The 17,034-nt window shown below is 40.4% G+C and overlaps 1 protein-coding gene across 2 annotated transcripts in view; it reads left to right on the plus strand.

Annotated features, from left to right (window-relative positions):
• The window catches only part of tos (Exonuclease tos), a 136,304-nt gene extending 119,998 nt beyond the window's left edge, over positions 1 to 16,306 (plus strand). Inside the window, exon 10 of one of the 2 annotated variants that reach the window (XM_067139641.2) lies at positions 14,232 to 16,306. In XM_067139641.2, coding sequence (XP_066995742.2) covers positions 14,232 to 14,256 — 25 coding nt within the window. In that variant the 3' untranslated portion in view covers positions 14,257 to 16,306. Of the gene's footprint in view, positions 1 to 1,001; positions 1,145 to 14,231 lie in introns of those variants that run through there. The other variant, XM_068225892.1, reaches the window with a different exon arrangement.
• Positions 16,307 to 17,034: the final 728 nt, after the last annotated feature.

Consider the following 17,034-nt stretch of genomic DNA (forward strand, 5'->3'; position numbering starts at 1 on the left):
AAATATAGCTAAAAAGACCATAAAATGGATTTATATATCAAAAGCCTACGTTTCTGAACACAGGAATTAAAAAGGCAAATAGGCAAATTCCTGTCTCTAGTTATCACGAATAAGCCAACAGCATATTGCCGTTAGGCGCTTGGCAGCCATTGCGGTGAATCTGAGAACAACTACATCCTCTTTCTTCCTCGCTTGACTGTCCAGAACAGACCACGACACCCACAGCAAAGCACTCTCTGTGAGTGAACGGTGAAACGCAAACTAGTTTCCATACACAGCCACTAGGTATCGGCACATGATGGAGACAGTTATATCTTGCCAGGTTAACAAACCGTACAGCAAGTATAGGAAGTTTTGAGAGACATGCTTATTTTTAAATGTGTTTTTTCTTTACATCGCACCGTCATAGGTAGGTTTTATGGCGACGATGGTATAGAAAAGGCCCAGGAGTGGGAAGGAAGCAGCTTGGGCCTTCATTACAGTACAGCCCCAGCATTTACCTGGTGTGAAAATGGGAAACCACGGTAAACCATCTTCAGGTTTGCCGACGGTGGGGGTCGAACCCACTATCTCCCGGATGCAAGCTCACAGCTGCATGTCCCTATCCGCACGGCCTTGCCTTGCCTTGCCTTTATTTTGATTTTGACTGATGATGGTCTCTGGTAAGACCAAAACTAGTTTCAACAAATATATGTAACTTTTTTTAAGGTTACAACAAACAGTATTGAATAGGTGGAAGCCTTTAGCTTTTGTTTTTCACTATGTCACTACGACATTCAATGTGAATATGAAACAGGAGTACAAAGACGGTGAAAGCAAAACCTGAGAGGAAGCAGTATGAATTACTAAATTCAGAAAGGATGAAAAGCGAAAAAAGTGAAGTGTGGGAATACATCTTACCAGTAGTAATAATAATAATAATAATAATAATAATAATAATAATAATAATAACAATAATAATAATTTCTTTACATCCCACTAACTACTATTTCTGTTTTTAGAGACGCCGAAGTGCTGGAATTTAGTCCCGCAGGAGTTCTTTTAAGTGCCATCAAATCTGCCAACCTGCCAACACGAGGCTGACGTATTCGAGCACCTTGAAATACCACCGGACTGAGCTAGGATCAAACGTGCCAAGTAGGGTTCAGATGGCCATTGCCTCAATAGTGTGAGCTACTCAGAACAGCACCTGTAACAAATGTGAATGATAAATGTGCAGGATATGTGCCATGTGAATGTTGTGATTTCTTATTGATGTATGCACCTTCTACCTTAACAAAAGCACGTGTGTAAAGTTCGGCCGAATACAGTACGTTTATCAAACACAGTACCACATGATATCAAACAAAACATTATCCAGAAGTGTGTCAAAATGTGTGACAGATCTCAGTCCCTTTACGGTTGTTTCTGGAATAGGATCCTAGATCTATGTCAAAAACGAGTTACCGAGCTCAATAGTTGCAGACGCTTAAGTGCGGCCAGTATCCAGTATTCGGGAGATAATAGGTTCGAACCCCACTGTCGGCTGCCCTGAAAATGTTTTTCCGTGGTCTCCCATTTTCACGCCAGGCAAATGCTGGGACTGTACCTTAATTAAGGCCACGGCCGCTTCCTTCCCACTCCTAGCCCTTTCCTGTCCCATCGTCGCCGTAAGACCTATCTGTTTTATTATTTATAAGTTTCATATTCCGTATTGATTGGATTAAATGTAATAGACAAGAAAAATGTTCCACCGATCAATACATTTATTGTGAACGAATTATTGCACTAGTACCAGTTTCGGCCGATCTTGGCCATCATCAGCTAGCATACAAATTTACAGTCATTAGACAAAATTACAAAGATGTTACGTTAGAGCATCCGGATGTCTAATGAAAAATGGAAGTAAAATATATTGCAGTATGTTGCGTTAAAATATCTCTGATTAAAAGTGGTCATGGTTATAATAAACTAAAACCTATTGATTGAGCATGGACATGAGTACATAAACACATTAAAATATATATGCCACATCATAAGACACTAAAAAATATAGCACATTAAACACATTAAAACGTGGTATATTTTAAAAACGTCTATTAAAATTTGAGTTCATGTTGCGTTGCATTCATTCTTCAATCCTCTTGTAGTTCTTGTGTTGATTAAGTTGTATTAGGTGAATATCGAGAATGTTCTATGGCTGATATACTTTGTATTGGTATGTTATAAGAACTCTTGTCATTAAAATTTGAAAATTGAGTACTGTGCAATTCAACTGTTGATGTAGTCAGGTAAGATTTATATATACAGCAAGATAGGGTTTAATTTTAGAGCAGTTGGTGGTCTATGCATGTTATATGGTTGTTATCTGAAAGAAAAGCTAATATGAGTATAGCGTATGTATGAAGGAATGCCTGGATGTATGTGTGAAATGAAAAGAGTACTTACTGTTGTTGCTGTGGAGGTTGTGTACCGATATGTTTGGAGATTTGTTGTGTTCTGCTACGAGTACGTCTGGGGCTCACGTTAGCTGTGTGGAGGGATGTTGGTGGAGGGGATGGAGGAGTGGCTATTGTGAAGGTAGGGGCGGGGTTAGGTTTGTGATTCGTCGGTTTGTTATGACGTGTGTTTACTAATTTGAGGTAGTCATTTTTTATTGCAGGAATGACTTTGTCGAAGATGATACTGGTTTTCTCTATAATGTCGTTAATGTTATGATTGGGGTTAGCGTATTGATCCAAAGAAATATAGAAATCTTTGGTTATGTAATTTTGTCTAAGACTGTAAATTTGTGTGCTAGCTGATGATGGCCAAGATAGGCCAAAACCGGTACTAGTGCAATAATTCATTCACAATAAATGTATTGATCGGTGGAACATTTTTCTTGTCTATTACAGACTTATCTGTATCGGTGCGACGTAAAACAACTAGCAAAAACGAGTTAATGTTGGCGCATGCTATGGACGAATAAACGTTGCCGGTTTTCTTACTACAACAATTTATTTATTCAAAGATTGCCTTTCTGATGATGATCCTCTTGAATAGTGGAGCACAGAATATCCAAGACTGCTCTGCTAGCAAAGAAAATCTCTTCCAGCCTACAAATCGGGAAGCGAAAGATATTTCAGTTCACCTGGTAGTTTTATTAGTGACAAAACGAGCTCAATTAACCAAGCTATAGCAAAAGATGCTCTCTTGATCCATTCTGTACTAAGAGAGACAACACAATAATGATGAATGTGTGTGACAATGTGAAGGGCAGTGCAAGTTAATTTTCTGTGTATATTAACACGACACATTGATCTCGCAGTGTTTATAGTAAGTTTGTAATTAACTTACATTACTTCAATGCATATTTTGTTAACATACGATATGCATTTATAAATATAGGGCATGTAGTTATGCATAGTGCCTGAAGACAAATTCTGACTTCAGGAGATTCTCATAATAAAGTGACAGAACACGGGCCATTTGTAAACATTGTTTTATTATGGTATAGACAGCAAATACACAAGACTACGTACAAAGGACAGGTCTTCACTGGTTACAGACCTTCGAAATAATCACCCAAGGTTTCCACTGTGCGTTGCCAGCGGTGGGGCAGGCACTGAATACCATTCGCTGCATGTGTATCGCTAACATGTGACACTTCTCTCCGAAATGCTGTTACGTTGTCCTCTTTGTTAGCAAACCGTTGTCCACATAATGACTTCCTGACTTTGAGGATTAGATCATAGTCACACACCTAATGCTTCCCACAGCTCTGCATGGCATTGGTGTGCATTTCTGCCGCGGAGAACTGCTATTTTAATATACGATCATTGCTCCTGCTTCTTGACTTCCATTTTGTGACGCTCTCACTCACACACTGAACTTGGGGGCATTCTTAGACCCACACTGTTGTTTACATACACCATCTAGTGGCATCATACGCAAGTACATACCGTACTTTTCCAAATGCAAATCTTAGATTTTCCGTATTGTCTCCTGTTCGCGAGAAGAAAAGAAAGTTGCCATGACTTATGACTCGACCTCCGTATTTGCATGGTGTCCAACATTGTATAGTCAGCCACTCTTCTTTCCTCTCTGCTTTCAAGTTTGTTTGTCGTAACTTCGTTGATACTGTCTGTAAGTGAATCAGCCGCTTTATCTCAGAACACATGCTGCTATGCAACCTGCTCAAAGTCGTCCGTATGAAGTTTGAATGAGCATGAGCGAACGAACTGGGTTGATACAGACCTCTATCAAGAGCAGTGTCTGAAGATGGCAGAGTGATTATTGAGTCGTGTATTTCTGGTTTGTTTGTGGACAGCTTGACTTGTTTTGATAACAATCTCGATTATGGAGGAAACTAAGGCTAATGCACCTGATATTGTTATCAAACTGAAAAATTTGAACATAAAGGTAAAGTAAAGGTAAAAGTAAAGGTGCAGCAATCAATTTGTACCACAAGAAGCACAGAAACTATGTAAGAAACATCAGGAGTGTGATATAATTTCTGTTAAAACAGGGGCACGTCAGTATCTGCAGTCAATTTTTATAATTTATTACAAAAAAGGAGTACACACTTTTTATTGAAATCATTTTTAAACATAGTCACCCTGCTTTTCAATGCACGTAGTCCACCACAGTTTCACAAGCTTTCTGATACCCTTTGCAAAAAAGGTTTTTGGTTGCGCAGCAAGGCACATATGCACTGCTTCCTATACCTGTTGATCGGAGCTGAATTGACAGCTTCTTAGAGCATTTTTAAGTGGACCAAACAGGCGGAGCAAGATCGGGACTGTACGCAGGATGCTCCAACATCCCCAAAATGCAGCATCTGAAGAGTTTGAGTGGTGTGGGCGGCAGTATGTTGACGTGCATTGTCATGCAACAAAAGAACTCCTTCCGACAGTCGACCTCTGCGTTTGTTGCGAATTGCAGGTTTCAGCTTGCTTACCAGCTTATCACTGTAACATTCACTGTTTACTGTTACTTTTCCTGGTAATGTTCCAGGATTGGCCCTTGAAAGACCCAGAACACTGTGAACATCACTTTTCCTACAGAAGATTGACTCTTGAATTTATTTTTGACTGGAGATCCGGGATGCTTCTCTTCCATGCTCTGACGATTGCTGTCGGGTTCGAACCCATGTTTCATCTCCAGTGATGATCCATTTCGGAAACGCTTCACCTTCGTTAGCATGATGGCCCCCAGTAGGTACTTCCAGATTCTCTCTTCTGCTCTTCATTGAGCTGTTTTGGAACCCATCTCGAACAGTCTTTGTGGAAGTTAAGCCTGTTATGCATGATTTCATATGCAGAACCATGGCTAATGTGCATATGGTTTGCTTCGTCATCAACAGTCCCTCTTCTGTTTTTCAGGATCGTATCACACACTTGTTCAATATTGGCATCAGTTATGGCTGCAGATGGATGCCCGGATCTCTCCTCATCCTTCACGCTTGTGAACGCCGTCTGAACTGTTCAATACACAGGTAAATACTTCTCTGTGGGAAAACTTTGTCCTCGTATTGTGCTGAAAGTCTTCTATGAATTTTTGCTCCTTGTACACCCTCAGACCAAAAAGAAAAAAATATTCGGAACACTGTTCTTCCTCGGTGCAAACAGAGAGTGGCGTGGCCATCTTTACGTCGCAACAGCTCAAGCTGTACTGATCCGATAATGCTGAAACCTACCACAGACGTAGACAACAGTGCCATCTAGCGGCTGGTGAGCACACAACACCATAGGGCCAAGCTAAAGACAGAGCAAAATTGCAGATAATTATTGGCTTGCCCATATACAATGAGACATTTCACAAATATTAAGATCAATGTCTCTCCTACATTGAGCTGTTGAAAAATGTTTTCGAAGGAGAATCATATACGCAGTACTGCCATAAGTTCTGTCAGTAAAATCTAAATGCGCTGTAGTATGGTCATTGTCAATTAAGAAGCATGCAACGCTGTATGTTGTCCATATGGTCACCTTCACGACTCCGCCAGTAACCGGCTTGCAGTGTGCCAGTAGCAGGCACCGGTGAAAGATGGAGTGGGTAGTGTATGAAAATTGTATCGCTGTATTGACGTTATTTTGTTGTGGAAAGCGCACTAAGGAAAGTTTTTCTAAACTGAAAACTCTTTCTCAATGAACAATTTGTATTTTGGACAATAGCACGGTTTAAACAAATGAGTACAACTGTTGATCGCGTCAGATCAGGCCGTCCTAGGTGTGTACGCAGAAAAGAAGTTGTGAATGTTGTTCGTGCAAGGATTCGATACAATCCTTTATGTAACCAAACAATTTTGTCTCGTGGAATGAATATATCTCCATGAACTATGTCACGTATTTTGAAGGATGATTTGTGTTGGTGCATATAAACTGTACACACGGCATATACTAACTGAAAGGAAATTGAAGGGCCGAGTTCGACGTGTGGGAAGAGCCAGTATCGCGACATCCTATTCACAGATGAAAAAATATTCACTGTGGAAGAGTCGTTTAACAAGCAAAGCGGTCGTGTGTAAGCATGGTCCTCCAAGGAAGCAAGAGAGAAAGTTCCATTTGTTGAATATAGGAGTAATGCGGGGAGAACCGATGAGAACACCCATTTCAATCTATACGAAACTTTTCCTGCCTTATTACTATGTATTAGTACAGGGGTACCAACACCAAAATATAAACAAATTAGACTGAATCAGTTAAGATGCAGTAGATGACTCCAGTTCCTGTACATCCTCCCCACCCTGGTCATTCACTATCCCCAGTGGGATGACCGGCTGGATAGGCCTAGTAATCTGTGTACCGTAGATGGTCCTCAGGAACACGGTCCGGGTCATGCCTTCTTTGCCAGGTCGAAGTTCTTTCACCCTTGCCAGCTTCCACATGTGGTTTCACGCGGTGTCCTCCTGCAGAAGAACATCGTCTCCAATCTTGAGCGCCAATGACTTGCTGCGTGAGTTTCGAATTATATGGAAGGATCTCGGTTCCAAATGGTAGTCCTTAGTCGAACGTCTCCAAAAATCGTCTGCAATTCTTTGTTTCAGTCTGTATATCTTGCTCAAATTAGAATCTATTGTTGGTTGCCCAGATGGTATTGTTGTTAGCTTTTCTCCATTCAAGAAGTGAGCGGGTGTCAGTACTTCTTGATCATCTGCCTTGGTGAGTGGTCATGAGTTAAGGGTGGCTTCAATACTGGTGAGCAGGGCATTAGTTTGATCCTCGTCAATCTGCAGTTTTCCCAGAGTCTTCCACATACAGCATTTGACAGAACCCACCATTCTCTCCCACCATCCTCTCCATCAAGCCGCCCTTGGTGGGATGAACTTCCACATGCCATTATGATGAGTAAGGTACTGGTGAGTTTTGGACTCAATCAACACGGTAGTGATTTTTTTGTATTTCCTTGTTGGCTGCATGGAAACTGTGAGCATTATCGGAGTAAATGGAATGTGGCAACCCCTCCGTCTGACGAACTGTTGGAGTGCCATTAGGAAACAGTCAGTGGAAAGATTTGTAGTAAGTTGAAGTGCTCGCGTGATAGAACAAGTGAAGACTGAAATGTAAGCTTTCTTGGTAGTAACCCTCTTTAATGTAGAGGGGTCTGGCAAAATCAATCTCTATGGTTGTGAAGGGATTATGGAGTTAAACTCGATCAGCCAGAAATGGTGCTTCAGTGGTTCCTCCATGTTTATGATGAGCTATTTTGCAAGGTAGACAATCGTGAAAGACCCTCTTTATGGCTTGGCATGCTTTCAAGATCCAGAATTCTTCTCAAAGATCCATCAGAACATGCACTCCAAGATGATGTAGTTTGATATGGGTGTGCATTGTCAACAGTCTCGTGAAATGATGTGAGCCGTCTAGCCATATGGGATGTTTTTCACTTGGATTCAGGTTGAAGAAATATAATTTACCACCTAAGCAAATCATGCCATCTGCCATATAGAGGTAGCAACAAGCAATTCTGGATGTTGTCTGTAAAGATTCCCTTTTCTCAAGACAGTCTAATTCCTCAGTGAAGCAATCAGATTGGACGGCTCTAATCCACTACATACGGGTTTCATGTAATTCCGGAGCTGTCAGGTTTGCTGGTGGTCAATCTTCCCCTTTTAAAATGTAAATGAACCTATGGGCAAAGGTGGTGATGTGTAAAACCTTCCAATAAGAAGAGAATCTTGAAACCTGAAAGAGTGACTGAAACAAAGTGACATGCAGTGTTTGTTTCATCAGTTTCTTTGCTTCTGGAAGTGGCAGGTTAAGGAAGCTAGTATCATTAGGCCAACATACAGAGAACAGGTGTTTTGCAAGCCAAACAGGACCCTTCCACCATGTCGAAGCAAGCTCATCAGCGGGAAGTCCTCGGGAAAGACAGTCAGATGGGCTGTTTACTCCGGGGCAGTTTCGCCATTGGCCTGGACTAGTATAGGTCAGGATCTTGCTCACACTATTGCAAATGAAGTTCTTAACATTTTTGGGGTTTCCTCTTAGCCTTTCTAAAGTTACCATAGATTGACTTCATAAAACAGCATCTGAAAGTAGGTATTCTGTTGCCTGGGAGAAAGAGTTAAGCAGTCTGGCATCTCTGAGCGCTGCAAGGAGTTCCAAGCATGGCAGTGTGACTCTTTTGACCGGAGTCGGTTCTTGCTACACATAATTTGTACTATTAGCGTGATGGTTCCGAATGTTAAGTACTACACCGTATGTCCGCTCAGAGGCATCACAAAACACACAAACCTGCAAGCCTCTTCCATGTGTAGTGCTGACCCAACATGGAATTTGAATGTAAGATAGTGAATAAAGCGTAGATATCCAGTAATTCCATCGTAGGCCAAGGTCGTGTGGCAGAAGTTGGTCCTATCCAATCCCTCAGATCCACGTATCCTGGAAAAGACTACGATTGACGTTGGAGACACTAGACCCAGTGGGTCGTAAAACTTAGCGGAGGCTGCAGCAGTTGTCTTTTGGTAACTGGATGATGTGGAGTTATTTGTGTTGAGGGATTTAGCACAATAGTCAGGCTGGCAATGTCAGTGGCAAGCCTCTTTTCAAGTTCCCACAAAGCCTTGTCATTATATTCTTCACTGGTCACAATGTCCTCATCATATTCTGCCTCGGAAGTTCATGGATGGTGTCATCTAGGGACATTAGACGCACTAGTGTTTCCTGAAGACGATCTCTATAGTGTTCATAGTCATCCAGGGAAGATTCCTCTGAGTCCATTTATTTCTTAAGAAAATCGAGTAATATTATTCCTATCTCTCTTTTGTTTCGTCTTCAAATTACGTAACATTGCCAGTTGTGCTTCATTCATCTTCATATGTTGAATACTGTCAATAATGTTGAGCCTCTAACAACTAGCTTCAAGCATGATACGACCCGAGTGTAGAATCTTGGCGAATGTGACATGTAAAATGGTGTTTATTCAGTGATAGTAGAGGACATACTCAACAGTACTAAACAAGTATATTATTGTCAATGGAGCTTAGTACCATTTACAAGAACGCCTAATATTATTGCTTCATACACAATCAAGAAGATCGAGCTGGCCATGATGACATGCAGATAATTCAAACATGGCATCCAAACAATGTACAATGTGATCTACAATCTATGAAGATGACAAACAGATTAGAAATCTTCTACAAATGTGTCTTCCAAATCCAGCAGTAAAATAAATACATAGCTGTATGAATGTTCAAATAGATGTAACAGCTTATTGTCATGTTAGTGGCAACTGTATCGGCAGATGGCATGCTTGCAGCTCTCTAGGACTTGACAACGTTGGTAATCTTCTACTGCGCAGGTCATAATGGTGAACATTGAAATGAAGATCAAATCAACTTATAACCAAACACCAATTAAAGTATAACAACATGCAGTAAATTCTCTTAGTCGAGAAGAACTATATGTCATCTAAAATAGTTCATTTTATGTCACTTATCTGGGTACTGGAGGGAGACTGATTTTCGCTTTGTGGACAAGCCGTTAAATTCTCGTCTGCTGGCGTGTAGCGCGTTCTTTCTTCACAAACTTTTTTTTTTTCGAAGTGTGAAACAATACCGTGATTCTCGTGTTGTACGTGAAGATAATGGCACCGAATTTACACTGCATTCCCGAGTTTCGGCACCAGAATTTTGAATATAGAACTAATCCAAGGAGAACTAACGAGAACACACATTTCAGTTGTAACATACCATTTCCCGCTTTATTACTATCTATTTGTACAGTGGTACCAACATCAAAATATAAACAAATTAGACTGAATCAGTTAAGTTCTAGTAGATCCTCCACACCATGTGTGCAGCACGGACATCACCCTGCTTCTGTCATGGTATGGTGGGCGGTTTCGTGGTGGGGAGCATTAGAGCTGCATTTTTGCAAAGGTGGAGTAAGGACTTCTGCAGCTGTGTACCAGACAGTATTGGAAAAGGTAATACCCTGTATCAATTCAAAGCCGCTTGAAGGAAAAACGTGGATTTTTCAGCAGGATAGCGCTCCTGCACACAAAGCAAAAACGACGCAGCAGTAGTTGGCAACCAATGTCCCACGGTTCATCGCTGCTGCTGACTGGCCTAGTGGAAGTGCAGACCTCAATCCATTGGATTATTCTCTGAGGCAGAAGCTCAAGGCAATAGCATGTCAAAAAACGCACTGCCATATTGAGATGTTAAATAAATCAATCACATGAGCTGTCAGAAAAATTCCACTGGACACGATTCGTGCAGCTATTGATGGGCGACCTCAACATCTTCGCTGCTGTGTTGCCACACATGTTGATAATTTTGAATAAGAGTATGTTCATTCTGTAGCATTTTTTGTGTTTTTATAGAATATATGTATATTAATTTGTTTGCCTTGTTTTATTTAGTAGTTATATGCATTGAAAGTACTAACAGAACTTACGGCAGTACTTGTGTACATAATCAGTGATATCGCATGACCCGAAATTGAGAATCTGCTGAAAAATTTAATGAAATGGTTGGAAAACCAGCTATAAATCGTAGATGAACTGTTTGATGAAAAGTTTGTCGCCAAAACATTTTAGTCTTGAAGTTGTGGCAATTGGTAAACCAGGAAATTAAATTGTTAAGGAAGACTTACACAATTGTTCAGTCATTTCAAGAATTGAAATATTTCTCTGTGTAATCACAGCTGCATTGTCGAGTACATTTTTTGTCTGCTTGGCTCTTCTGCTCCTGTTGAAAGATTATTTTCAATAATGAAAAATGTAAGGTGTGAAAAAAGAGGTAAAACAGTGGAATACACAGCAAGTGGTCCAATGATTCATGAATTAAATATTGAACTTAGCTGTAATGAATTTTATGACTGCCCATTTCTAAACAAGGTCCATGTCGGTAACAAATATGAATGGTTTCAATCGCAATCAGTCAGTAAGTTTGTTTCTCCTGTAAAATCTGTGCTGGTACCTATTATGTAATTGTATTTGAACACAATATTATACAGTGCTCATGAAAGTTTTCCATATTTGGGTTTAGTGCATTTCTGATTTTGCTGTGTGTACATAAATACATTATGAAGGGTATATACAAAGGAAAACAACATGCAGTCAGCTATGCAAAAAGAACAGAAGCACAGATTGGTAATGTGAGATTTTGAAAACAAAATTATCATTCATGGTGTAGACAGGTCAGTACCGTATACAACCTGTGACAAAGTTCAGTGAATAGTCCTGTACTATCAACATAGACAAACAGTGCATGACAGTGACCTTATTGTCCTTCGAAATAGTCCCCTCCCATAACTATGCACTGCTGAGATCGGCGATACATGTCCTGGAAACTTTACAAGAAGGCTTCCTTTAGAATGGTGTTCAAAAGCCTCGTCACATTTCATTGGATGTCAGAAGTATCATCAAATCCCTTTCCTTTCAAAGCGAGATTGAGTCGTGGGAATAGGAAGAAGTCTGGAGGATTGAGATCTGGCGAGTATGGGGGATGTTCAAGTTGCACCACCCCCTTTTTTGCCATGAACTCTTTGATGATATTGGCTGTGTGTGGGCAAGCATTATCGTGGACAAAAAAAAACCATGAACCTTGTTGTGCATACTGGGGTCATACCCTGCGTAGACGTTTCATAAAGTGGGTCAAAATTTCAATGTACCGTGCAGCATTCAATGTTGTCCCCTCAGGTAGAAATTCCTTGACTGTCGAAAAAGCTGATGAGCATCGTTTTGATGCATGACTTTTTGGCTCTGACCTTTTCCTGATAAGGGGATCCCGGAGAACGCCATTCCATGCTTTGCCATTTCGTTTCAGGGTCATACCTGAGACACCCGGTTTCATCCTCAGTGACAATACGGTTCAAGAAATTTGGTGTTGCATCCGCCGTTTCGACAAAATCCTGTGAAACCTCTAAACGTGCTTGCTTCTGATCATCGGTCAAGTGATGTGGCACAAGATGAGAACACGTTTTCCTCTTCCCTAACTTCTGGTTAAAATTTGTCGCACGGATTCACGGTTAATCCGCAGTTCATTCACTATCATGTGCACAGTTAATCACCGATCGTTCGTGATTAATGTCCTCAACTTCTCAATGTTTTCATGACTGACGGCGGTCGCCAATCTTCTGCTACAGGGGTTGTCAGAAGCACTTTCCCGGCCTCCTCAAAAACGGGTGAACCACTCGTACACACACTGCAAGGACAGTGCTTGATCTTCATAAACACGTACCAGCATCACATACGTTTCTTTCGGTGTCTTGCCAAGCTTAAACAAAACTGTACATTGATCTTTTGGTCGTTCGTGTTTCTGTTCGCAGTTCAGAACCAACGCACTAAACACGTGCTGTGTCAAACAGGTCTTACACGGCACACACACGATGCTCAACTGAACAACATTGGCAGCAGGTGATCAAAACCTGCTGCTACGCAGGTGCAGCGTTGTGTGCCGCCAATGTTGCCAGATTGACCGTTCTGACTTCATTCACCGAAAGTTATTGTCACAGGTTGTATACAACAGGGCCCTGAGGCATGATTGAACATGACAGAGAATTTTTGGCACCAAAGAATCCAACTTGTTTTGAGGCAGATTTTCCTTTTCTTGAATAACAGCTTCAGTCAGATGTTGAATATTAGCAGGAGGATCATCAGCGGGCAGTTGCTATCTTCAGTTCGTGGATGTTAAACACAGTTCATGTCTGCAGAATATGTTAGCCATACCGTTTGCTGCATGCCATGCATCTCAAGAAACTGATTGACCACTCTGGCTTGATGGGCATGCATTATCATCCACTAGTGCAAAGCCCTCACCCACAGTGGCAGCAAATCCTGTAACTACAAGCTGGAGGATGTTGCCTCTGTGTATGAGAACAGTGATGTTACTCCGGATATGAATTAGAGGTGTATGTCAACCAAACATGATCTCACACCAAAAATTGATGGAACTTCCTTACTGCCGATAGCTCTCCATGGATCGGCTCCAGACTTTATGCTCCAGTTGTATCGGTGCTAGCTTATGGTGGCTTTATCAGGAAAGAGTGTATGCTTCCATTGTTCTTCATGTCATCAACTATGAATTGTAGGCCTCTTCACTGCCTGATCAAACACATTCCATTCTGGTGTCCCTCTGAAGATCTAAGCGGAATGAGAAGGCAGTAACAGTGGGCTTACAACGTGCCAAAAGCAACGAATACCAATCCCCCTTGTGAGTTATTTTGCGTGGGTATCTCATCTGTTGTAAATCGGCAACCGTTTGTTTCTCCCTGAACTTTTTCCAAGCTGTGGATATCATTCTGACTTGCTCCGATATGAGCAGTGATATCCACTTGTCGCCATCCTTCTTGCATCAATTTCACAATTCTAATGCAGTCAGTAGCAGAAATGGGTACTCTTGCCATGTTTATGTTAGTCCTAGACGTGTCGTCTGTACACCACAGACCTTGCAAGTGATGCTGTTAAACTGGCCGATGCGACAAATATGGAACCTGATGTAGGTTTAGCTTCACTGTGTCTCAGACATTGGTCTACAGTGCATACTATAAACATATTTGAGGTACCATGACTTATGCAAGGAGAAATTGTAATATGCAAAACTTTTTTGAGCAATGTATATTAACATATACCCAAGTAGGTTTAACGTAGTGGTGTAATTGAGGCACAGAAAGTGATAGCAGGCTTTATTACAGATTTTATGAAATGTCTTACTTTGAGAAGATAATATTATGGTAAGCCTGTTTCAGTGCCTAATGTTGTTTTCATTCTGTAGGTGGTGGATGTTGATTATATTTTCCCTTTTTTTTTATTTATAGGAACAAATTGCAGCATTCCTGTTGAAGTTAGAAATAACAAGTAGTCTACTTGTTGGAGTTCTACAATAAACGCAGAAGAAACCTTCTCACTTGGTCGCCATGCCATCTGCATTTTCGTTATTAATTACTTTTGTGTATTTAATGTCTCGTCCTGCGTAGCCATGTACCTGTGGCTCAGTGACGGTTGGTAATAATAATTAATTACTATTGTGAAAACATACTTTACTGATTCATTAGCAAAACAAGTCAAAGTATGTTTACCTGCAACAGTAATTGTTTTTCAGGTCAACAGACCTGCAATATTTACCGTATTTACGCGAATGATCCCCGCACATTTCTTTTAAAAATTTGAGGCATGAAATTGCGGTGCAGGTTTTATTTGCGTCACTGTTGGCAACGCTCCTGGCTCACCTAGTTTTCGTTATTGGGTGTACAGTTATGCTTTGTGCAACCACAGATGGAAGAAAAATGCCCCCATGTGTCATATTTAAACAGAAAACAATTCAGACTTTTAATTTAAAATTGCCTTTACCTTTTAAAAAAAATAGTATTTTACAGAGTAATTTAAATTCGAAATTTCTCCGTGTGACGACAGAATGCATCTTCCGGAAAGTGCAGGGTAGCTTTTTGCACTTTCGCTCTCTCGGTGTGTCGACAGTGTGTTTCATAGTTGCTATGTTTGAGTAAAATCATAATTCTTTTGTATTCAGCGTTTTAAGGAACGCCACAGTATCACGTAACAGACAGTGTGCTGAGAAGCAAAATCTGCAAACACTGGCAATGCCGACAGTTGGTGAAAAAGCGTGGCTCATAATTATAATCAATTCGTACGCTACGAACAATATTGTCAATGCCAATGATACTGCATTTTTTATGCTTAGCCCAAACAGACTTTTTAAAAAGTGATGGGTTCACTGTACTGTTTTGCAAGGCAGACGGAAGCGAAAGACTTCCTCCCCTCGTCATACGAAAGTTCGATAATCCACAATGTTTTAAGGGTGTCGGGTACTTTCCGTGCAACTACAAGGCATCTAAAAATGCAAACAGTACAGTAATCCAAAAAAATGAAGTACTTGCACAGGGAAGCCAGTATAGTAGACTTCTCCTCATCTTTGAATAATTTGTTTCTTGTTGCGTGAGGTTAGGTTTGCCACTTGGTTATCCGTGTGCATTATTTGAACATTGTAAATGCACCTTGTTGGATACATTTTGGAAATATTAGTTTTCCATGGCATTTTAAAGTTTTAAACTGTGAATCAATATTAATTGCATGCAGTAACGGATATTAGAATTTTTGTGAAATACGAGTTGGCGGTTAATTCAAAATCACGTTATTCGAAGCCCGATTTTTGCATCCCAACGACTTCGAATTAACGGGGTTTTACTGTATCGCAAAACTAACATCCGAGTTTGCCAATGTGTCTGTTTCAAGTGTTTACATTGCACGAAAAGAATTATCCACCACCGGTCGTGTTAATATCCGCGTAACAAAAGACCACGTGTGAAAAGCGTTTTAGACGTAGAGTGTGACAGATTTGTAAGTAATTTAGGAGAGGATGGAGAGGATTCTAGTGATGTAAGAGACAACGAATCTTTTGGTCTACAGGGAATCGAGGCTATTGCAAATTCAGATTAATGAAATACCTGGGCCTACTTGCTAATTTTCATGGCAAATATATTTTATAGCAGTGATAATGTATTTTTATCATCTCAAATATGTTAGGCAAAGCAGCTATATCCGAAAATTTACACGTTCATATTTTCGTAAAGACCACGTGGACCTCGTGGAGTGTATGAAATGTTTGTTTATGCCTATGGTACTCTTTCGATGAAAGGAATTTGAGTTCATTTCTTTCTTTTTTTTCTCCTTTTTCTTTTTCTTTTAAATGAGCCTTCCTAAAATTAGGGTGCGATGATTATTCAGCGGCTGGGATTATTCGCATAAATACGGTATATCGTGGTGACCTACCTATGTTGTTGGTGAAGAAATGTGATGAATCATGGAATGTTAACCATGCTTGATACGCTACTATAGACCAGAATCTTGTTGTGACAGTAACTTGTAATAAAGTCTAGTTCTATTAATGTTCTTGTTCTATGTGAAATATTCACCCTAGATCTCTGCATGTACGGTACATAAAGATACATGTATGTATGAATGTAAATTAAGCATTTTGAAAATAACATAAGGTCTGCTGAACAAAAGAACAAGAGTTGGTGACAAAGTGTTATACGGTTCCAGAAATGAACTTGAGAGTTATCGGAACTCATCATCATCATCATCATCATCATCATCATCATCATCATCATCATAATCATCATCATCATCATTCCCCTTTTCCAGCTGACACAAAGTGGGAACAAATATGGTTCCTCTCCACTTCGTCCTGTCTCTCCACCATTCCTCATCCAACACTGTGTTCCAGTCCAGGATCCATTGTCCTACACTGTTCTTCACATAATCCATCCATCGTAATCTTGGTCTTCCTCGTCCTGTCTTTCCTGTCATCTTCTTTCCAGAGCTTGTCTTGGCAGTCTTTTTTCTTTCAACCACTTGACATATCCAAGCCATCTCAATCTGTTCTGTTCCAGTTTGTCTTTTACTTTTTCCACATTTAGCTCTTTTTGTATGTCTTCATTTCTCACTCCATCCCTCCTTGTCTTTTGTACCATACTCCTCAGGAATGTCATTTCAGTCATTGTCCAGGTTTCTGCTGCATATGTCATTATAGGTAAGTAATATCCCTTGTAGATTACTTCTTTAGCCTTCATTGGTACATCTTTATTCCATATTAATCTCTGT

The sequence above is a fragment of the Anabrus simplex genome, chromosome 2, assembly GCF_040414725.1.
Source record: "Anabrus simplex isolate iqAnaSimp1 chromosome 2, ASM4041472v1, whole genome shotgun sequence".
NCBI lineage: Eukaryota > Metazoa > Arthropoda > Insecta > Orthoptera > Tettigoniidae > Anabrus > Anabrus simplex.